Source organism: Aulonocara stuartgranti (genome assembly GCF_965226115.1).
Source record: "Aulonocara stuartgranti genome assembly, chromosome: 1".
Taxonomy (NCBI): Eukaryota; Metazoa; Chordata; class Actinopteri; order Cichliformes; family Cichlidae; genus Aulonocara; species Aulonocara stuartgranti.
In genome coordinates, this window is record NC_138939.1 from 30,185,167 (window position 1) to 30,209,083 (window position 23,917).

A 23,917-nucleotide genomic window follows, 5' to 3' on the forward strand; every position below is an offset into this window, starting at 1 on the left:
TTAACACTCCTGAACTTTGTGGAAAGCCTTTCCAGAAGAGTTGAAGCTGTAATAGCTGCAAAGGGTGGGCCAACATCATATTCAAACCCTATGGATTAAAAATGGGATGTCACTGAAATTCAAATTTGAAGGCAGATGAGTGAATACTTTCCACATTTTAAAAAAACAACTATTATTAAGGGGTTTTTTGTTTGCCATGCAACTAAATTTCTATAAATATGCATATTTTAAGATAAAGTAATATACTTATATACTGTAACTACTTCTTTTTATCTTTTCCGACAGTCAAGAGAGGACCATGTGTAACCATAGCACCTGTTTCTTCAGGGGTGTTAAAGATCAATATTACAGCATTCAGCTGTTAATAGACTGGATTCTTTGAGGCTATGCAAGGTCAGCTTTCTCTTTTTCCATTCAGGTTGCTTCGTGGCACCGTCATATGTCAGATTAATTGAATTCTTTAAAAATAATTCATTGCCAAACATTCCCAAAATGTCAATGCTCCACAGGTGTTTAAGTGGCACTTAATTCATTTGAATTAACAGCGAGGCTTGAATTTGTGCCTGATCTTAGGGTCCTGTGCAATAGATTTTTAAATGCAACACATTCACAAGTTATATTTGAATGACTGGTTGCAGTCGTGAGGCAGTGACTGGTTTCTAAGTAAAACAGAACATGTGTAATGGTAATTGAGAGGTAAATAAAGGACCATAGGGGCTCACTTTGTCTTTATTGGCTAAATCCCAGTCCAGTATTTATATCTTTAATTTTAACACATTCCCATTTGGCCAAAATATTTTAAAAATGATGAACAGATTTATTCCCAATTTGCATTAGTAAATTAAACATGTATGACATGAGAATTGCAAAATCTACCCTAATACTGATAACATGATGCATGACAGTGTGCAGTGCTGGTCTCTTTTATGATTTCTCATGCCACAAGATTCAAGCATTAAAAAAGAGACAAAGAGCGAAACATTTCACATACATCAATATAAAAATCTACAAAGGAGGCAAATTCCCTGCTCAGTACTGGGACAGGAGGCAGAATATCCTTGAGTTTAACAGTGAAAACCAGTGCACATCAATGAGTTTTATTAAGTGCCATAGTTAAGCACAGCTAATGTCTCTGCCACACAAAATGTGAGAAAATGTATTTTTTAAAAAGAAAGAAAAGAGAGCAGTTTCTTTCACTTATAAAAACGTACAACACTGGTGAACCCTTTCAGTGGCTCTTCTTTATATGCAAAGTGTAGTAGGACCAGGGCTCCGGCACATAAATGAGCCCGGGGTACTTGTTGCGTAGCACTGGGTCATTCCACAGATAGGCCACCCACAGAGCCACAAGGAACACGGTAACACCGAAACTATAGAACAGGAACAGACCGTTACTGTCGGGGCCAAGTCCTTTATGATGTTGGAATATCACCATAGCAACCATAGCAACGAAGGTGAGGAGGAAAAGTTCAGTGATTTGTCCTTCAGTGACCAAGTACCTAGAAGAAATTTAAAAAAAAGAGACAGGAGAAGTCAGAACATCAGGGAGAACCAAATACTAAATGTCCAACAAAATATTATTATAAGGAAACTGCAATCTTTATGGAAACATCAATACTGCTATATATTGCAACAATCCTATTCACATTACTAACTATATTACCGTTTAGATGTCAGATAAGAAAAGTAATTGCTTTTCCAAAATGGCACAGGTTTCAGAGGATCGTCAAAGCTGCTCTCAAGCACGTCTATATCTTTCTTTGTGTGTAAAATTCAATTTGGACAATTGTTAGATGTTTGTTTATCTGGTTTAGTCGCATGTTCATTTTTGTCAGACTTTTTAGACAGAAAGAAATTGATTTTAGAAACAGGTTAGAAAATACTGGAGTTCAGAATACTAAAGGTCATTCTAAAAAAATTAAAACAGTTTGGAGTGCAGAATAATTGGAGGGACTGTTCATAAGCTATTAACTTCACTTGTAGTACTGAATGTTTCCCTGGCTTTACTTTAAATGTGAGCGTTACTGCTGTCCGTCTACTCTTTTCTTTATCTCAGTTAGTTTAGATTATGAAAGTTATTTGTAATCATCCCAATTAGTGTTAAGCATTTCTTCTCTAAAGCCCATGATTAGACTTCAGATGTCCTTCACAGTTTTCATCACTTTAATAACAACTGAATGTATTCATGGTGAGTTTGTGTGTCTGGTAATCTATGTAGTGTGTCTAAAGGATAGACTGACCAATAGTAGAGAGCGCTTGGTCCCAGCAACAGCCAACCAGCAAGAGGAACCTTTTTCTGTTCTTCACCACTGGAGAAGCAACCAGTGAAGTAGATGAACAGAATGATAAAGAAAGGAATATACCTGGTGGAAAAAAAAAAGAAGCAAACCCTTATCCTCTGCACAGGATGAACATTATGTTCAAGTACATCTTTATAAACGGGCAATGAAAAATATTATTGAGCTCGGCTCAATGAAACCCTAAAAAAAGTAAACAGTATTTAACAAACCACAAAAGCAGAAGGAGAAAAAAAAAACCCCATTTCTTTCTCTTTTTGTTATTAAATGTTTAGACATGATAACGATAATGAGGTCATTTGTTTAACTTAACATCTGCAAAAATTATTAGTACATTTTTAAGCAGTGAATTAAAATGAAAGTGGCAATTTAGCAGAACAGTTGTAAAAATAAATGAATCTAATCGCTGATCAAGAATGTAATAAAATAAACTGCATTTTATTTTCAGAGTAAATATTACAGGGATGTGCTGTACATGGTCAGTTAATAACACCTCTGAAATCTATTAAACTGTCAGCTGGTCTCAAGCTAGAGTCTTTCATACCACCCAGAGTTTGTAATTATTATTGATGGTTCTTATTTGTGTAAATTTAGTCCAACTGTAAATGTTTCATCTCCTGTAAAATGATTATCTCCATTTGGATGAGCCCAAAGATTTAAAAGGAACATTATTTTCCCATCAGGTCCACTTATTTGCTCCATTAACGGCTTTTCATTATATTTGTCAAACTAATTTGGCGAGAACAGCAAGTGACTATATGAGTTTAACATAGTCTCTGCTCATATTCCTGCTTCCTTAACAACTACACCGATTTTTGCGTACTACTATTAGTGTATCACAAATCACATCAGTACTACAATTTATGCTTGCAACTTAGAATTCAAAGGATCCTGGATATGTGTACGAAAGTGCACATATCCAGGTTTGTGTACTCATTTATATTTTCATGTTTAAAAGATTATGTTCTTCATAAAGACAATGTTGGATAACACCTCCCACCCACTCCATGACATGTTGGTCAGTCACAGGAGCTCGTTCAGTGAGAGACTGAGATTACCGAAAAGCACCACTGAACGACACAGGAAATCATTCCTGCCTGTGGCCATCTCCCTGTACAACGCATCCACTTAACACACTGTTTGCTGCTACAACTACACATGTTTCTTTTCCAAATATTTATTTATAAGTGACTTATGTATGTATGTATGTATGTATGTATGTATGTATGTATGTATATATATATATATGTATATATTGTACTATTCTTAGTTAGCGTATTGTCTGTCTTGTCTTAATGTTGGTTTAAAATGGAGCACTGTAACAAAAAATAATTTCCCCCAGGGATCAATAAAGTATTCTGATTCTGATATTAAAACATAAATAAAAGAATGTGTATAAAAGTAACCTGTTGGTTTTGGGGCCAAGGCGCTGAACACTTCACAGCTGCACCTTCCCTCGTGCCCTGTCATCTGTCACAAAGCAGTTCAACCCTTCATGAGGCTGCTTATGTAACGCCTGAGCAGAGGAAGCTTAAACACTGTCTCAACTCACTCATCTAATTTCATATGAGTTCTTTGGCAGCACCGGAGAGCAAGGGGATAAAAAGACAACTACAGTACTGTTCATCCTGATTCAACATATTAGCAATCTCCCTACTCACCCTCTATCTTCTTTCCAGAACTGCAATACTCAAACCACACCCATATCTGCATTACTGAGCGAACAGCAGACTCGTCCACTGAAAACTGTAATTCCTTTACCTCAGCAGTGAAAATGCAATGCTGGAACATTATGAGAGGAATAAAACATAAACAAACCCATAAAACTAAAAGTCTGTGCAATAATAAGAAATAGCAGGAGAGCTATAACTCTTCTTCATTTTAAGATAAAACCAAGTGATCTGGAAAAATTCTCCGTTTTCCTGCACGTAATAGGATTCATTTTCATTAGGATTCATTAGAGACAAAAACTGGTCACACATTAAAGCTTAATGCTAACTGTGTACAGATTTCCTCAAAATCTCTGCTCTGATTACTTTACTTGCCTTTGTATGTTTTTTCAAAACACATCCATGATAACCCCGCGCCCCACCAGGGGAAATTGTGGTTCAAAGCGATCCATTTCTGTACATGCAACATAATTATTGTAAACATACCACATTAAGTGTCCCAGGTGTTCGTCATAATAATACAGCAGCTCAAAGGAGTCAATCTGAGGGAGAAGGACCAAATTAAATTCATTAAAACGTTCCCAGACACACAACCTTATGCTACAGTGCCACCTAGTGTTTTGGTGTGTAACTTCAACTTTATTACAGAACTCACAGAGAGCAAAACAAGATAAAAAAAACAGCTGTGAACAACATATAATACAACATATACAAATAATATAAAAATATAAAAAGACACTGGCTTTACCTGAAGTGACTGTATATTAAAAATGTTATAACTTACTGAAGAAAAGATTTCACGCAATTGATGTTTTTCCGAATGTGTAAAATCACATTTCATGAGATGATGAGTTGTTGAAAGCTGTTGACCCGAGGACTTTAAGCATTTGATGAAGCCTCACACACACACAAAAGCTGCTGATTACAGTTGCCAATTACAGACATGAAATCTAGAGAAATCCAAGTTCATGTTATTCTCAAATGGCAAAGAGTTGTTGTCTGCATTTCCTAAGATTAAACCATTCAAAGGACTGCAATTAAAATGGTCAAATCTTACAAGTATCTAGGTATCATTATAGATCAGAATTTGTCATTTAAAACTCACATTCAAACGCTTGTGTCTAAGTTGAAACTAAACTTGGACAAAGTTACCTTTTTAGAAATCAATCTTGTTTCTCTCTCAAAGTGAGAAAACATTTAAATTTATGCACTTTTTTTTCCTTTATTGGATTACGGCGATCTGCTTTTTATGAATGCACCAGTCCAGTACCTAAAGAGATTAGATACTATCTACCATGTTTTATTGTTGGCTGTGGAAATTGTGTACATCACTGTTCTCTGTATGCTGCTGTTAAATGGCCATCTCTGTACAGTATATCCACAGACTTTCCCATTGGTTGGTTTTTAACTATAAATCTCTCCTTGGCTCGTTTCCTCCTATCTGTGTGTTTACATGTGTTTAAACTGCAACTAATACAGCCTTCGTTCTCACAACATCATACAACTGATTGTCAGAAATGGTTGCCGTAAAGGAGTTTAAGTGCATTTCAAGAAGGGAGAGAATAACTCTTTTAGTCAGTGTGACTGTTTTAAATGTGGCTCTTAATGATCTGCTATTGCGTATTTTTCCCATGTTTGTACGAATTGTTGCTATGTTGTCATGTTTTGTAACTTTTGCTGCCACGATGCCAGGTCCCTCTTGGAAATGAGATTTAAATCTTAATGACACTTTTACTTGGATAAATAAAGGAGTATAATAAAAATTGAAAAAAAAACATATAAAAGTAGAGATCTGGAACATCAGTCGACACCTCAAAGTACTACGCTGAAAGATGAGAGCAAACGTACATTTCTGTAGGCAGTAAATGGGTTTAAACCTCACAATGAAATTCACATGAACCAGTGTAAAAAAATGTTTTTAAAAACCTTCTTTGACTCTCTGTTGGTCTAACTGTGGGGTAAGAAGTTGTGCATCAATCAGATGTTTGAACAACTACATATGAATCTTGGTTTTGTAATAAATAAGATCCGTAGTGATTTCTTCCCCTGGAATCAGCAGGGAAATAAATCAGGAACAAATAAAGCCATCCATCCATCCATCCTCATCCGCTTTGTCCGGGGCCGGGTCGCGGGGGCAGCAGCCTAAGCAAAGAGGCCCAGACCTCCCTCTCCCCAGCCACCTCCTCCAGCTTATCCGGGGGAATACCAAGGCGTTCCCAGGCCAGCCGAGAGATATAATCTCTCCAGCGTGTCCTGGGTCTGCCCCGGGGCCTCCTCCCGGTGGGACATGCCTGGAACACCTCACCCAGGAGGCGCCCAGGGGGCATCCTTGTCAGATGCCCGAACCACCTCAGCTGGCTCCTTTCGATGTGGAGCAGCAGCTGCTCTACTCTGAGCCCCTCCCGGATGGCCGAACTTCTCACCCTATCTCTAAGGGAGAGGCCAGCCACCCTTCGGAGGAAGCTCATTTCTGCCGCTTGTATCCACGATCTCGTTCTTTCGGTCACTACCCACAGCTCGTGGCCATAGGTGAGGGTAGGGACGTAGACCGACCGGTAAATTGAGAGCTTTGCTTTTACACTCAGCTCCCTCTTCACCACGACGGACCGGTGCAGCGTCCGCATTACTGCAGCTGCAGCCCCAATCCGTCTGTCGATCTCCGGCTCCCTTCTCCCATCACTCGCGAACAAGACCCCGAGATACTTGAACTCCTCCACTTGGGGCAGGAACTCATCCCCGACCCGGAGTGGGCACTCCACCCTTTTCCGGCTGAGAACCATGGCCTCAGATTTGGAGGTGCTGATCCTCATTCCCGCTGCTTCACACTCGGCTGCGAACCGTTCCAGCAATAGGGACATGGAACAAATAAAGCCAGGGTATAAAATCTTAACATGACTGCTGTTGTGCTGCTACATTAACCCACAGTATATAAGCGTTGACAAACACCACACTATCAAAGGTACGATGTTCTGCTTCTGGTCGATGTGACAATAAAAGATGTGATGATGACGACGAAGGAGCAGAGAGAAAAATAAGCTCCACTCCCACACAGCAGGGTAAAGTCTGCTGCATCTAAATAGCTGCGGTGACGCGTGTTTCTGCGGTGTGCTCTCAGTTCAAAAAGAACAGCTTTTTTAAACTGCTGAAGACAAACAATATTTTTTGTACGAGCAGCATGCATGAAGTTGTCCCACTTACATAAATAACATACAACGACACACTTTGACAACCTTCTCCATGTATTCCAGTATTCCCACTAAGCCCACCATGGATCTTAGCTGTTTGCCATCTTACCAGTGAAGCTGGTTTAAGGTCTTTGATGATGGGGTTCTCCCTCACTGATAGGTGCAGCTGATAGCCACTCAGGATGAGCCGGTGGTTGATGGAGTCTCCCACCAGGTGGATGCTGGCTCCCATGACGAACGTGATGATGCAGAGGTACACGGCTGTGCGAGACAGCACTCTCGGACTGCGCTCAATCAGCTGAATGGAGCAGAAACAAACATGTATACCTTAAAAGAGTTATTCTGGGGACACCTTTAAGAACTGGCTTCAACCACAGCGCCTGTGCGTTATCTCTGAGACTTTTTTTCACACAGCCTACATGTGCCGTTTTTCTTTTCTTGAATATGTTTTTGACTTTATCTAGGTGTGTTTGTGTTTTTATCTATTCAGCTGCACCTGCCTAGTTCTTCCTGTCTCTTAAATATAGATCTGCCTTAAAGGTAATGGATATTACGGGGCAAATAGCTTGTTTCATAACACAACCACACGGATGACCTACATCCTCTAACAAAAGCATGCAACTTGCGTCATTACACTGACTAGAAGTAACACTGTCTCTTTGCCAGTCAGGCGTTGAATTATGGGTTTTTATGTTGGTTTGCAAGAACCTAAATAGTCTGCCTCAAAATGCACCTGAAAAATCATAACACAAAATTATTACACAACATTTTAACTGATGCAATTCTGATTCCTGAAACTGAGAAAAAAAAATTAACCCAAAATGATGTTGGATATAATGTTGCCATGTTGAGTTACAGTCTCTTAAAGCAGGTATTAAACAAGCTCAGTAATCCCTGGAAGGTTTTTCTAACTAGGGCCTGCCCAAAATTAGATTTTTATTGGTGAAAACTAAACTATCAAAAATCAAAACATGGCCAGCAGTCACAACATGCAGAGCAGAAAAGGAATGACAAGATCTGGAATGCTGAAATCTTTGCCTCTCCTAGACTTGAGAGTCTTGAACTGTCCTAACTGTATAGGAATCACACATAAGCAATAAGATACGAAACATTAAAAGTCAGCACAGATTTCAGTCTGTAAAGCAACAGAAAACCAGATTGTCCTGATGCAACTGCAGTAAAAGCAATATTGAAATAAAGAGTTACACAGTAGGTCAAGTGTTCACATAGAAATTATTCACTGGAGAGAATACAGAAGACCTGATGTTGTCTTCACAATCACTAAGACACTCTACTGCATTAAGACTTGCCTTGAGCATTAGGAATGGTGTTATGACATTGTAGGCCATGTGGAAATAGTCTCCAGCACTGGGCTTGTTCAGTGGAAACCACTCCAGAGGAAGAATGATCTGAAACATATGTAAGAAAATACTGGTTTCCACTGAAATTGAAAATATTGATGTAACCATCCATTTGCCTTTTTTTCCTTCATTAGATTTAAACCACAAGAGGTACGAAGAAATTGCACTGAGCCTTCCTACCATAACAATGGGCCTTCCAAAGTCTAATATCCAGTTCTGCACAGTGAGACACAGCCACAGGTCAAAGTGGAAGCGCTGCTTTTTCTTCTGTGGCACATTTTCCTTTGAAACACCAGGAGTGCTGTAAACATACAGTAAGTCATTGTAATAGAGCAAGCATTACCAAAGCAAAGGGCAACACAGCTGCCGAGCCCTTAACAGACATGTTACTGCATTTATTTCAGGTTAAGAGCACGTGGTTTCCTTACTTGAATTCGAGTATTTTATATTGATGGTAAAACTACAGTATTTTAAAATGTTATTTTAAAACACAAGTTTATTCTCTTTTCACCCCCCTTGCATCCTCCACTCTTTGATTTCAGAGTAATAATTATGCAGCAGCTGTGAAACTGCTGAACTATCCAACCTGCTGTTTATTGTGTGCAGCTGTGCAATTTCCTGTAGCATGTTGAGCACAGTCCCTATAGTTCAACATATGCACTGGGAAAGCAGGAAGATGAGTGCAGATAAATCCCCCATGGGCTTTCAGCCTTCCTCAAGGATTACAGGCTCCCTTGTAACACCAGCAAAACCAGTATTTACTGCAAAGAGTGCTGTGACCATCTGCATCTGCCTGAAATCCTTTTTCTTGCCATCCAGACATATTGATCATGAAGCTGCAAAAATTAATGAAGCCACACAAATTTTTTTGCAAAACTCAGCTGCTGGGAAACTTTTGCAGCCACTTGTTGGTTTCAGTTCAACATACTGCTGCTAGTAGCAACCACTGCTGATTCAGCTTAAAGCTGTGTCAGTCTAACCTATGTGTCTAGACCAGGAATTTCAAACTCATTATATATTATGGAATATATATAGCCCACTTTGATCTTAAGTGGGCTGGACTAGTGACACTCCCCCTTTCTGTCAATGAAAAAGTTCAGTTGAACATTTCATCCCTGAGCTTTAATTAATATAAGAAAAAGAAAGGCAATTTCAATGGTACATGTCAGTTTTTCCACATGATAAAGAAATGCTGCTGTAATATATGAAAGAGATCTTTCAGCTTGACTCTTTGAGCTTAAATTGAAACAACTAAATGTGTGAAATTACAAAAGGAATTGAGGTAGCTCGTTGCCCTGTGATTATAAAATTTCACAGGAGTAAGTGAGTCACAAAAACTGCCCAGTTTTTGTGGACCAATTGTAAATGTTGTAATTACTTTGGTGTAGTAAAGATGCCCATGTGGGAGGGCTTTATTAATAGGAAAACATTCAAAACTTATGCATTTAATAGTCCAAGAATTTATGCCCTCCTTCCCATTTTCCAAAGGATCCAGTAGGCCACAGTGGAGTCTTTGCAGAGCCGATTATGGCCTGTGACGTTTGACAACACTGGTCTAGACCTGTAAAGACACAAGTCAGGCTTTATATGACTTAAGGTCTCAAATGCTGTAGTTCCACGTGTTCTTTTCCTATAGCCCCTTTTGATTTTTTGCTTTTGCTTGACCTGATCTATTTTGTCTTCTTTTTACATGATTGTGTTTGCTGGCCAGATGTCTGAAGACTGAAAACAGACTAGTTACATCCAGATCAGCTACACAGCCAGTGTGAGATTTTCCAGAGTTAGCTGGTGTTCCTGTCATGTCATCAGAAAGCCTGAAGACAAGAGCGAGGTAAATACAACAACAGGCTTCCCCGCAAGAAGCCAGGATTTTGTTTCTACAACATTTGGCTTGAAATAACGCCTAACTGGCGCTATCAAACGGAGCATGCGCGCCTCCGTTTTCATTTGTACGTCCAATCATTCACTTGGCGCGCAGTCCAGCCTCCAGCATCTGTTCCTGGATACATGCAGGAGAAGAAGAGATAAGCAGATCCTGTACTGTAGAAAACATTTATTCTCCGGGTTTTACAGACGTTCGTTTCTTTAAGCTTTACGCTTTCTGTGTTTATGAACCGACTGCCCTTCAGCAAGGCGACGATAACAGCAGCGACATCTTCATGTTTAGAGTACAAACCTCTTCAGGTGTAAATCCTTGCCTTGACGCTTTCGTACAGTCTGCATCGTTGTTTCCGTGTAGGCAGCCGATGGTCTCGTTTACTTTACCTACTCATACAGCTCCGTGGTCACAGGTGTGGAAAGCTAGCGGGATTCAACTACCCTAAACATTTTGTGTACAGTTAATGGTCACGAGCGCTGTCGCTTCCGGGCTGTCGCCTTGTTTCCGCCCATCAGGAGAATCCACCAATCAAACTGCAGCAAAGACACTAGAAGTGGAGAGGGCACACTTCACCCCGAGTTGTGATTTGTAGGCTAGGCAGCTCAATTACCAACTTCAGTCTTACAGATTAAAAACTATAAAATACAATCTTCGAAGCCTGAATAAATAAATAAGCAAATAAGTGAACTTATAAGGACGTTTTTTAGTCATCAAGTTCAAAGTTGTTATAATGAATGTAAGGATTCAGGAGCCACGCACATCGAAATACAGCATTCTGTGCTTAAATAATGAATTGTATAATACATTCCGCATTTGTAAATTCATTTTTGAATTCCTCATTAAAAAACTGATTTTCAAAATATTTTAAAAAAAAATCTTCATTTCAAAAACCATTTTCGAATTCAAATTTAACTGATTTTCAAAATGCATTTTAAAATGGCGATTCCACTCCTCATTTCAAAATCCATTTCCCTTTCCTGTTCGCTCACAGATTAGCTCAGGGATTAACATTTGAATTAGCAGCTGGATTATATGGAGGGCTCTCGTGGTCCTCCATACTAAAGGGGTTAAAAACCAGGAAAACACAGTTTAAAGACATACATGTTAGGTTAACGGGTGTGAATGCGAGGTGGGATTGTTGGTCCTTTGTTAGTGACCTACCCATTGTTTACCCTACCCTACCTCTCACCCAGTGTCAGCTGAGATTTCCTGCTGCTCCACTTCAACCCTGAACTCCCAGTTACTCATTTGGCCCCTTGGGACAATTCATTGCCCACCCCTGTTAGAGTTTCTATCCTAAAGCAGCATGAGTTACTTGGTGTGTCTTAATGATATGTTAAACACATTCTGTGTGTAGGAATTTAAAATAGGGGTAAATTAAAAACAATCTGTACAGTGTTTGCAACATTAAACTGATAATTAAACAGACTCCATCCCACAACTGCAATATAATTGTAGTGGTTTTTACAGACCAGTAGATGGCCTCTAGTTACGCAGACGCGTCCTCGTGCTTTTGACTGAAAAGGTTACGCAAGAGGTAGTGTGGGTTGATATAAAACCACAATATATTTAAACGAAATATAAATTATATAAACTCAATAGATTTAGTGTAGCCTATTTAGTCATTTGTGTAGTTTACAATGCGCAAAAAAACAGAAAGGGGACACGGAGATCCAGTCAACAGTGTTGAAAGTCAAAAATGTTCACTTGTAAAAACGACAGAGTACCACAAAATATGTTAAAGGTAAGGATAAAAAATTCTACTGTGGGCAGAAAGTTTTGATCCTTCAGCTTAAATCATTAATGGGCTGCCAAACAGCGGCTCTTCATTGGGAGGAGGAGTTATTTATTGGCAGAATTCCCTCTCATCTCACACTCACACCGCCCCACAGTGTTATCGCTCCCGTTCCTGCATCCAGAAGTCTTTCTGTTTTCACTCCTCACGCGTTTCAACATGGACTTAGTAAATTTTCTGCTTTCTATTGCAGTCACCGCCTGCACAGTGAAAGGTATGTCTGCATGCATTTCATTTGGCTAATTAACTCTATCGCGCGCCATGCATGTTAAAAATAACAATTATTGTTTAAATGATTAGGAGTAATATAATTTTTGTGTGTGTGTTATTGAACGAGACGTGTTAATGTGCGTTCAACCTTGCTCCGCTGTGGATTGATTTTAGCGGTTCCCTAGCTGAGATTGCAGACCTGTTGTGCCAAACACTGAGTTTCAGACACTTTTGGTCTAGATGCCTTAGCAATCATATGAAAGTGTTGTGTGTGTGCGTGTGCGTGTGCGTGTGTGTGTGCGTGCGTGTGTGTGCAAATGATTCGGTGTGACTGTAGTTATAGTCATCATTATTAGTATTTGATATTAAGTGTGTTTTTCATGGGTTCAGAAGCTATGACGTAATATTACTATACTAAAGTAAGGTCCGATATGCAGCTTGCAGAGAACAAACATGTTATAATGTCTTATACTACATGTTACGTGTGGCTGATTTGTCTGTCAGCTCTGAACTTTCTTTTGCTGTTGAACTGTGTGGTTTCTCGTGATGTAACTAGAAAAAATATTATGCAAAATGAATAAAAAGAGCTGCAAGATCACGGCATTTCTAATATTGTGGTTTATGAGTGATAAAGAGATTGGGGCAAACAGTGACTGGACAGATGCTTCTATGTTTAAAAAAACAAAACAGAATAACAGTCTTTTTTCTTTCACAAGATATTGCCATCCTGGCTCTGGTCCTTCTACGGGGAAATAAGCAAACCGTGCAAAATCTTCAATGCTTTATGTTTTATTTTAATTGAATACTGCTTCTCATCGGTTTTACTCAAATCTGATCTGAGTCTGAATATTTTAATTGAGGCAATTCATTTAATAATAATCACTGACTGGGGCTCTTTAGTCTGCACTTTACAGGCAGGGGTTAATGAAGGTTTCTTTGAGAGCGAAGCAAGTGTTGTTGGTGTGTGTGCATACGGTGCATGCACATATAAATGTCAGGGCATGTGTGGAGTACTTATAGGCCCTGTCCAGCCCTTTGATATTACTAAGGCTGATAAATTTGATTAAGAGGTTGAGAGACTTTCCTTCTCCCTTTTATGGCTCCAAGCTCATTTCTCATGGACCCGCTGTGGTTTTTCGGACAGCATGGTACTGGGGTGTATAACAGTATGTGGACAATACAACACATTAATGTCACCTTGCACTGAAATTTGATTACGGTGAGATCAGGAGTGGGGGGATATCCACTTGGGATATGGACAAAGACAAGCTTTCAGCTAACCTTTTTTTTAATGAAAGAAGTGGATGCAACAGAGAACAGAGGAATAGGGATATGCAGATAGACAGTATGCTCTGTGCCAATCCATCAGGATAATGTGCTTCTCATAGGAGGTTTAGGAAAACTGGGCCATTAGTGAAGTGAAGAAATGCTGCCAAAAACGCTCCATAACTCAGGAGAGGAACTAAGAGTGTGTTAAAATGAGGGACGGGTCTGATTTGAGATTGGGAGATGAATCATGTCCAAATATGGCATTTGAAAGATTGCCATGTCTGGGCTGCATTTGTTTCACCACCCCAGGTAATGTTGATAACTCCAACACCAACTTTAGATGCATTAAATCAATTGCAAAATTATTCTAAAGTGCGAGATTTACAACTTGAATGAAGCAGGAGGTGGATCAGCACCACGCAGTGAGACTGACCCAGAACAGAAGTGGAGTAGTAGTGAGTGGCTGCAAAAGGGGAAGATGTAAAAGGCTGCAGGAGAGTGGAGAGGCTGAGTTAAATTCAATTAGCTGTCTCAGTCTCATCCACAAATATATGTAAACTTCACTTCAAATAAATTGTTTTATTGATCATTTGAGCCACGGCAGCATTGCGTATCTAAGGGCAGTGGTTGTGTGTCAGTCTTGTCACACCAGTCCAGACTAGAAGATGTCAACAGCTGTTGGATGGATTGTCCCGTAGATCAGTGCAGACGTTCTTCTTCTTCTTGCATGTGAAGGTACAGTGTAGCAGTGTTACTTGGTGGGGCTCTTTCTCATTACAGTTGTGTGCGCGTGTGTGTAGGGTGGAGGCAACTCAGTGTGTAAAGTAGAAAAGAAAGCTACAGACAGGCTGTAGGTCATGTTTTTATTTATTTACTTCTTTTTTGTCAGCCACATTAGAGTTTATAATGTTTAATAAATGAACATGACTTTTGTGCATTTCACATTGCACGGGATCCTTATTTCAGTTTGCACAATACGCAAAGAAGTGTGTACTTGATGTTTGATATAAATTAGCGTCGCTGTCTGAACTTCAGCATATTAGAAATATCACTGTTTTTACTCAGGTTTTAGTAACATCTAAAAAAATAACTGTTCACACTTCATATTCTACGATGTAAAATACTGCATAGTGAATTGTTTTGCAATATGGCTGCTGGAAGTTAAGGAATGATTTGATGTGACTAACAATGTCTTTCTTGCTTATAATTATAATTTATTTTACTTATTAATTGTTCGTTGGAGTCCTGGTTACCTGTTTCTCTTTTTTTCTGTAGTTTCTCATCAAGGGCCAAACCAGCGCAGACTGTACAGTGACCTGATGAATGGATACAACCCACTAGTGAGACCAGTCCAGAATGACTCTCAGAGTCTCATTGTTTCCTTCGGCCTCACCCTCATGCAAATAATGGATGTGGTGCGTAAATGATTGCCCATTAAACACAGCTGTTTATACATACTACATAGTACTCTACTACCTATACTGTACATGCCAGTAAAGTGATACGTCATGCATGGTTATGTAAGCAATTTTCATATATTTAAAGATGACAGACCTGATCCCCATCATTGAAGCCACTATTCCAAAAACAGCAAGCTCCCAAGTTTAGTGCATACTGATGCAGCAGTTTTGATTTTGCCACAGTCTACAAACATTGTTTTCTCTAGTGTGAGTGAGGCATTATAAAAGGTTTAAAAACTGACGCCTCTGTGGATCTGTACATTTCTAGTAGTGTGATTTCCCATTTATGAAGCATACACTTCATTTAAAAAAAATCAAAAAGAAAAAAGTAAAATAAATGTACTTAATTACAAACATGAATAATTCTGTTTTTCTAACAGGATGAGAAGAACCAGGTTTTAACAACCAACATTTGGCTACAGCTGGTAAGTATAATTTATGTAAAGTCACAGAAAAGCTGAGTTGCGAAGCTTTACGGCCGCACTTACACACATCATGCATTTTAATCATAGAGCCATCTGTTTTATATAAATCCTCTCAGTTAACTCTAAGACCATTTTCACCCTAAGTGTTACATTGTACCTTTACTTTTGGCATTTAATCTGGTATTTAGTTTATGCAAACATGTACCACAAAGAGATTTATCATATTGTGAGCATGTGATGAAATGAATTGTGTAACTCACGCATAGTGCTACCCAGACTTTCTATTCGTCTTCCTCATGGGCAGTACAGCACTTTGTCCTTCATGCAGTGAGATGAAGTGTATTAACGCAGATGCTTTATTACAGCTTGTCCATACAGTGACAATAGATCCCTGTTGCTGCATCGTCAGCAGCTCTACTAAGGCTGAACCAAGGCTGTTTGGTCTGTTTTAAATCATTCTGGGGCATCGCAGCGGGAGTTTTGTTCACTCTCTCTCCTTCTGCTCCCTGCAAAATTCATTTTAGCTCTTCGGCACATGATCGCGCCGACAGCATCCACAGTGTACTTTGTTTTAGCATCAATCCAGCATCTGTTGGATTATTTTACTTGCGTAGGTTTTGAGAAAAGTAAAAGGGGAAAAAAGGAAAATGCCATAAAGATGCATACAAGATGTATACATTGCTACATATACGACTTTGAAATACTGAGAAGGATTCTTTAAGATTACATGTTGAAACATTAAATGTGATCGACCCTTCTAGTGCCCTCCATCAGTGCCACTGGGTAATTGTACTATAAATCTTACAATGCCCAACAAACTGGATGACCTCTTCGATACACAAGTATTTTGATTATTAAGCACGATTATGCCCTCATACTCTTGTGCAGTGCTGTGTTTCATGTAATACCAGCTGTCTTAAGACACAGGGCTGCATTTAAGCCTGCAGGCAGAAGTTGGCATGAGACATGGACAAATTTGCATAGTCGTTTACACATACTAATAAAGCACAAAACGGAGAGTAGAGTTACGTCTGGTCATTTTAAGGCCAGTTATTTTTCAAATGAAATAATAGATCAGCAAGTTTTGTAGATGTTAAATGAATGAAAGACTTGTTGTAAAGATTAAAAAGTAGGTGGAAAGTTTCTTGTTAAACAGTGATGCAAATTAAAGAGGGTTCCCTGGCTGTGGAAATGCCATTTTCCAAAATCACCATGTGAGATGCACAGGCAATTATATCCTTCCTCAGTTTGTTTTCCTTTGCCTTTATCATTAACTGACCTTTATGGTTCATTATACTGGGAACTTGAACATGGCACTTTGAGTTAATTAAAAGTGAATTATAGATTGGATTAGAAAACTCCTTATGAAAGCCATGTAATCAAGAGAAGTGTCTTCACAGTATGTGTTCATACATATCACCACGGCTGTGGACCTGGAGTTGGAGTTTTGTATTCAGTGAAATATTCACCTTTCTATTCATATTTATATTTTAAAAGAAATTCTGGAGCTTCATTTTAAACATTATGTGTAATCAGTACCTTCATTTATCCTCAGGGATAGATGCCATTCACAGTGTGTTTTTTTTTTTTGGCCTGTCCCGTTTGGCTCTTTTGCCATCAGAATTATTGTCTAAAGGCAAAGAAAGATGCCCAACGGATTTACTTTACCAAATTGACCATCCCAGCCTTCCCATAATGGTCCATTTGATTCACCTTTTATTGTTTATTTTATTTTCACTTGCTGAATACGGGACAGACTTGACTGGAGGAAAGAAGGGGAGAAAGAAAGAAGGACGGAGAAACCGCTGAGAAGAGGGACGGGGGAGAAGGGCAAAAAACAAAAACCAACAGAACGGGCAGAGAAAAAAAAGAAAAAAAATGCATATATCGATCACCTGGGTCACCTGTTGAGAAAGAAAAAAGAAAACAAGCAGAAGAGAACAAGAGTAATAGAATAAACAACATCACAATGATATATGGGAATATGACAGTAAATACTAAATATTAAACATTATTGTGCAGCACATAAGATCAACAGAACACAGTGTGCTTTGAGGTAGGAGCCAAAAAGGGTGTAGTTTGTGGGTGTGATCACCCGTGTGTACACCTGTGAGCATGGACGCGCTTGTTTTTTTAAAAGGTTCCTTCATGTGATGATCTGCTAGAGGGTGTGGGGGGGCCACAGCCCCGTCCTCCAGGGCATGAAGCAGGTGTGGAGGAGATCAAAACTCCAGACATCCAGAGGCCCCCAGAACACAAGAGACCAAGGAAGACCAACAGAGGGGCAGCCGCGCCACTGTCCCAGAAAGAGCTGAGGAGAGTCCCAGATGAGGGCTCACTCAGCAGCCGCGGAGCAGAAGCCAGGGGGGGTTGCAGTGATGTGCCCGTGAGCTCCGCCGGCAGCCAGCTGTGCCAGAGTGACCGAGCCCCAGGCCAAGAGGCCGGGGGCACCCCACCTCCGAAGTGGTCCGAGCGAGCCCCAGGCTCCAGGCCCCGATAAGCGGCCGCCAAGGAGTGAGCCGGTGTGTACCTGGACGCCCATCCCCAGACACAAAGAACCACCAACGCACCGACACCTGAGGGAGTCCGCCACTGGCAGGGGAAGTGGTGGTGGGGGGAGATAGGCCTCCAAACCTTGGAGGGCCTGAGATGTCCCCAGAGAGGTGGCGCCTGACACCCAACCTGACATATAGACACAGACATACAGGCACACACAGATACAAACATCCATTCCCACCCTCATGCTCTCATATGCACTTACTCCACACTTCACAGTGTGTTTTAAGAAAATAATCTGTAATACAAAAGTCATTCTTGTGCCTTATATTGTTTTGTCCCGTTACATTTGAACCCAGGGCTGTGTAACCCACAGTTTGGCTTTAGATTATCAGATTTTTCAGAAACATCTGGAATTCATACTACTTAAACTATATGCTGCCATTAAAGGAAAGGATATTCCAAAATTCAGGCGCATTTTTCTAGTGCAAAATATGTTTTATCTGAAAAGGGAATGAACATTAATTAATTTGACCGCTTAGTTCCACTTAGTTAGGGTCAGATTTAGTACAGACTCGGTTTTGTTTTGCAGTTCCTGCTGTTCCTGCAGTTCCAGGCAGACAATCAAATAAACTAAAGATGTAAAGCCACGTGTGCACAGATAAGAGCCAGATGCATATGAATGATAAAGCAAAGGCATAAACTTCTAACATTACTATGCACGCCGCTTCACTTGTTCCACATGTTTTCATGTTACAGCCTTTTTCCAAAATGGATCAGATTCATTTTTCACCTCACAATTCTACACACCATACCTCATAATGACAAGTGGAAGAAAGCTTAAAATTCTCACAAATTTATTAAAAAATCTATAAAAAAAAAAACGGTCTAAATTTCTTAAAAAACTAAAAATATATTATAAAAATGCTAAATGCTTGTTGAAGCACCTTTGAAAAAAATTAACATGAAATAAATGAAAGCCATCATATTCACAAGATGAAAAATATTGACAATTTTCAGTTAGAAATGGAGTAAAAGGAATCAAATGCTTATTAATTACTAAGCTATTTAGCTCATCATATTTATCCATTTTAATTATACATTCTGATATTTACATATATACTGTCTATAAATGAATAGACACTGTATCTCCTACAGTGTGTAAACCAAGTATCCACTAAGTACCAAAGTTTAGTTTAAATGTTTAACAGCCTGCCTCACCCATATACAGCATCACCTTCTGCATAATCCTGGAGTCTTTCAGCCTCTGTAGTCACATATAATAGACATTGCAGTAAAGACCAACACAACTGTAAACTCATATTTTCAGCCTGGCCAAGGCACCATCACCATCACCATAACCACGTTAAATCTCAGGCCAGGTCTGATGTCACAGAAAGCAGGTATTAAGAGCCCTTTAAACAGTACTTGTGCTTATTATAACTGAAATATAATAATCTTCTGACATTTTGGGTTGAAATGTCTCAACAGCTACAAGCTGGAACTGTAATCATCCTCTGAGTTTTCCAATTATGTCGACATTTCAAATGCGCTTAGCAGCATTTTTTCTGAACAGAAAACCTTCCAGACAGAAATCAAGTCTCATTCTTGTTCCATGTCACTCTGTGATGTTGTCACATACATTTATTTTGGCTTTTATAGTAACTGTCACTGCTACGAGGAAACCGTGTTAAATCCCGAGCCTCTAAAAAGGCTTAATAAGCCCATAGGCCTTTAAATGTATTAAAAATAAGTAAGTGGAATGTGAAAGTCAAGGTGTCAAATGTGTTTGCATTTTGCAGTACTGGACTGACTATTACCTCCAGTGGAATCCATTGGATTATCCAGGTGTGTCCAATGTGAGATTTCCTGACCATCTCATTTGGAAACCAGACATTCTGCTGTATAACAGGTAGGCACTGATCTGCTGGGTTGTAAACTGTAGTTGTACATGGTGTTAGATTTGTGCCTGATTTAGACCTCTGCAGCAAATCTACATCATAACTTACAACATAGAGGGAAGCTACTTTTAACCCGTACGCTTCCATGAAATTCAGTCTCTACAGACTCCATCGACCTGAAGAGTAGTTACATTTCTCTGGATGTGCACGTCAGGTTAGTGGAAGATTACCGTGTATGGTTAAAAGGGGTTTCTGGTTACAATATAGATTCCCCAAGAAGCCTAAGTAAGGATTAGTGTGCATGCATTTTCTTCTACATAACGCACAGGGATCTCAGAGGGATGTGATGCATTTTTAGATTTTGGTGCTCCAGAGGTTAAACAAGGTTGTTTGCAGTCACGCTGTCTGTGATACACTAAAGACCAAATATTGTAAACAATATCTTGTGGTTTAAAAATGGCGAATAAAGAAAACTGTTGTGCCTCATCCTCTACTATATTCGTTTTGAAGGATGTGATGTACAGGAGATACAAAATCCAATGAATACTGTATAATCTTTAGCATATCTTTGGTATGAACAAAATGTTAATATAGTTACCTGTAAAATTTTGTAATTATTGGATGCCACAGGCATTATTATGACTGTCTTGCTGAGACAGACAAGCAGAGAATTTAAAGATACATGCAGCTCGGTCCTTGTCCTTTTCTGTTTTTTGTTTTTGTAATTGTAACTCTGTATACCAACACAGTTGATTTTAAATCGAATGATACGCGATTGAATTGAGGAAAACAGAGTGTCTCATTAACTGTTTAGGAGTTATAGCTTTTTAAATGAATGGCCATTTTCAGAAACTCAAAATTAATTGGGCAAACTGACATCATTTTAAATTCAGGATGGTTTTAAATACCTGGATGAAAATCCTCTACAGTCATTAAAGTCCAGAACACATAGACATCAGCACTTGATATTTCCTTCCCTTGACAGGCTCTGCCTGATTTTTACTGCAGCCACCGGCTGTTGTGGGTCTGTCTGATGTCAGTGTTGTCTTAAGTAACTGAAAGGCATGCTGTGCTGGGTTGAGATCAGGTGATGGGCTTTGCTATTAAACTATATCCCTTTTCTTTGCAATGAGAAACTCAGCTTAAATACATCTGTTATAAAAATGCAGTCCAATGCCATTTTTGAAGTTTTCGCTGTCACAGTCATTCTGAGGTCAAAAACAAAATAAAGGCTAACTAAAATACACACAAATATATTTTTTAGTTAGTTAGTTAGTTAGTTAGTTAGTTAGTATTTGTGTGTATTTTGGCTTTATCCACTGTAACATATATTCTTATGTGCAATACACATTTTACTGTGCAATATACATCTTAATAACGTGTGATATTTTTCCGTGCCACAGTCATTTAGTGTAAGTGCAATACAGAAACTACTGTTTTATACTTGAAATTATTTGACATATTCTTTCTTTCTTATCTTCATTTTTTCCCCTCTGGCTCTAAGCTCTGCACAAGATTTCCTGAGTACCCACACCCAGTGTATGTGTACAAATGGCAAATAAAAGATTTTAACTTTATCTTCTTATCTTATTGGTAGGTTGGTTACACGGCTGGGATATTACACTTCAAGGATAGGGGAGCTGTGCACTTTAAGTAAAAAGCTAGAAAAGCACTTTGCAATAAATCATTTAGACAAATTGTATAGAAATGGTAGGAAGAGCATTTCATTATATGTCCCAAATGAAATAAAGCTATAGCGATCACCATTAATCAATCTCTAGAACATCTGAACAAAATACATTAAAGGTACCTTACTCCCCTGGCAGCTAATAAGAGAGAGAGAGCATTGTACTTCATATGAATGTCATTTTCTTTATTCAACTTTAGCTCAACCGTGCCCCAGCCTTTGGGAATTTATTTAGGTGGAGTGCATTGTGGGTAGCAGGGTAACAACTAAATACTCATCTCCTGGGAAGGTTTGCATGAGATGTGACTCCTTGTTTGTTGTGTATCTGCAGAAATAATGACTTAGAGAATTATTTATATATTCCTACCACAACTGCCCCTCCTCGCTTGGTAACTTCCACTGAAATAATACTGGTGGCAAATAACTCAACATTAAATGCTGGAATTGTTCCATGTTGTCTACAGTGCGGACGAAAGGTTCGATGCTACGTTCCGTACCAACATTTTGGTCAACTCCTCGGGCACCTGTTCCTACCTACCTCCAGGTAAAAGCCATATCTTAGTCACTGACACATATTGACTGGGGAAAAAGACATTTTTACCTTCGCAGCAACACTTCCATCCATCCATCCATCTTCATCCGCTTTATCCGAGACCGGGTCGTGGGGGCAGCAGCCTAAGCAAAGAGGCCCAGACCTCCCTCTCCCCAGCCACCTCCTCCAGCATATCCGGGGGAACACCAAGGCGTTCCCAGGCCAGCCGAGAGATATAATCTCTCCAGCGTGTCCTGGGTCTGCCCCGGGGCCTCCTCCCGGTGGGACATGCCTGGAACACCTCACCCAGGAGGCGCCCAGGGGGCATCCTTGTCAGATGCCCGAACCACCTCAGCTGGCTCCTTTCGATGTGGAGCAGCAACACTTACTGTATGAAATATGAAAACAAAAACGATAACAAATGATATGTGGAAACAACCCACAGAGGTGGCCTGTCCTGTCAGGAGCAGACATTAGCTGGGTACATTTAAAATAAATACATGGCTCCTGAATCTTCTGACCCATTCATCTGTATGTTAAAGCATTAATTGTTACACCTTACTCTAGATCCAGTCCAAGTGTTTTACCTCTGTCCCGGCTCATGTGTGGGTAATGCTTTCTATACAGCAGTAGAGTAAGCACAAAGTGGTCCATAGGCTCTACATATCATCCAAAAAAACAAAAAAACATTTCCCTGTGCGAGTCTTCAGTGAAGTGTGTATTAGAATGATGCATCATGTTACATAAGCCTCCTGTGGGTGCAGTTTAAACATAAATGCAACACACATAATGTGTTGTATACAGGGAGTGCAGAATTATTAGGCAAGTTGTATTTCTGAGGAATAATTTTATTATTGAACAACAACCATGTTCTCAATGAACCCAAAAAACTCATTAATATCAAAGCTGAATGTTTTTGGAAGTAGTTTTTAGTTTGTTTTTAGTTTTAGCTATTTTAGGGGGATATCTGTGTGTGCAGGTGACTATTACTGTGCATAATTATTAGACAACTTAACAAAAAAACAAATATATACCCATTTCAATTATTTATTTTTACCAGTGAAACCAATATAACATCTCCACATTCACAAATACATATTTCTGACATTCAAAAACAAAACAAAACAAATCAGCGACCAATATAGCCACCTTTCTTTGCAAGGACACTCAAAAGCCTGCCATCCATGGATTCTGTCAGTGTTTTGATCTGTTCACCATCAACATTGCGTGCAGCAGCAACCACAGCCTCCCAGACACTGTTCAGAGAGGTGTACTGTTTTCCCTCCTTGTAAATCTCACATTTGATGATGGACCACAGGTTCTCAATGGGGTTCAGATCAGGTGAACAAGGAGGCCATGTCATTAGTTTTTCTTCTTTTATACCCTTTCTTGCCAGCCACGCTGTGGAGTACTTGGACGTGTGTGATGGAGCATTGTCCTGCATGAAAATCATGTTTTTCTTGAAGGATGCAGACTTCTTCCTGTACCACTGCTTGAAGAAGGTGTCTTCCAGAAACTGGCAGTAGGACTGGGAGTTGAGCTTGACTCCATCCTCAACCCGAAAAGGCCCCACAAGCTCATCTTTGATGATACCAGCCCAAACCAGTACTTCACCTCCACCTTGCTGGCGTCTGAGTCGGACTGGAGCTCTCTGCCCTTTACCAATCCAGCCACGGGCCCATCCATCTGGCCCATCAAGACTCACTCTCATGTCATCAGTCCATAAAACCTTAGAAAAACCAGTCTTGAG

At 39.6% G+C, this 23,917-nt stretch overlaps 2 protein-coding genes across 3 annotated transcripts in view; one reads left to right on the forward strand and one right to left on the reverse strand.

Annotated features, from left to right (window-relative positions):
- Nucleotides 1–713: 713 nt before the first annotated feature.
- cln6a (CLN6 transmembrane ER protein a) lies at nt 714–10,933 on the reverse strand. Its single transcript, XM_082526660.1, has 7 exons — nt 10,690–10,933; nt 8,694–8,814; nt 8,463–8,561; nt 7,262–7,450; nt 4,454–4,509; nt 2,241–2,363; nt 714–1,499 (listed from the first exon to the last, which is right to left on the reverse strand). Exons 1-7 carry the CDS (start codon nt 10,734–10,736, stop codon nt 1,229–1,231), a joined length of 906 nt encoding a protein of 301 aa, XP_082382786.1. The 5' UTR covers nt 10,737–10,933; the 3' UTR covers nt 714–1,228.
- A 933-nt stretch (nt 10,934–11,866) lies between these two features.
- chrna7a (cholinergic receptor, nicotinic, alpha 7a (neuronal)) overlaps nt 11,867–23,917 on the forward strand; it is a 34,915-nt gene continuing 22,864 nt past the window's right edge. The window contains exons 1-6 of one of the 2 annotated variants that reach the window (XM_082526610.1): nt 11,867–12,136; nt 12,285–12,401; nt 14,942–15,081; nt 15,507–15,551; nt 19,850–19,959; nt 22,100–22,179. In XM_082526610.1, coding sequence (XP_082382736.1) covers nt 12,347–12,401; nt 14,942–15,081; nt 15,507–15,551; nt 19,850–19,959; nt 22,100–22,179 — 430 coding nt within the window. In that variant the 5' untranslated portion in view covers nt 11,867–12,136; nt 12,285–12,346. The remainder of the gene's footprint in view (nt 12,137–12,284; nt 12,402–14,941; nt 15,082–15,506; nt 15,552–19,849; nt 19,960–22,099; nt 22,180–23,917) is intronic. The other variant, XM_082526611.1, reaches the window with a different exon arrangement.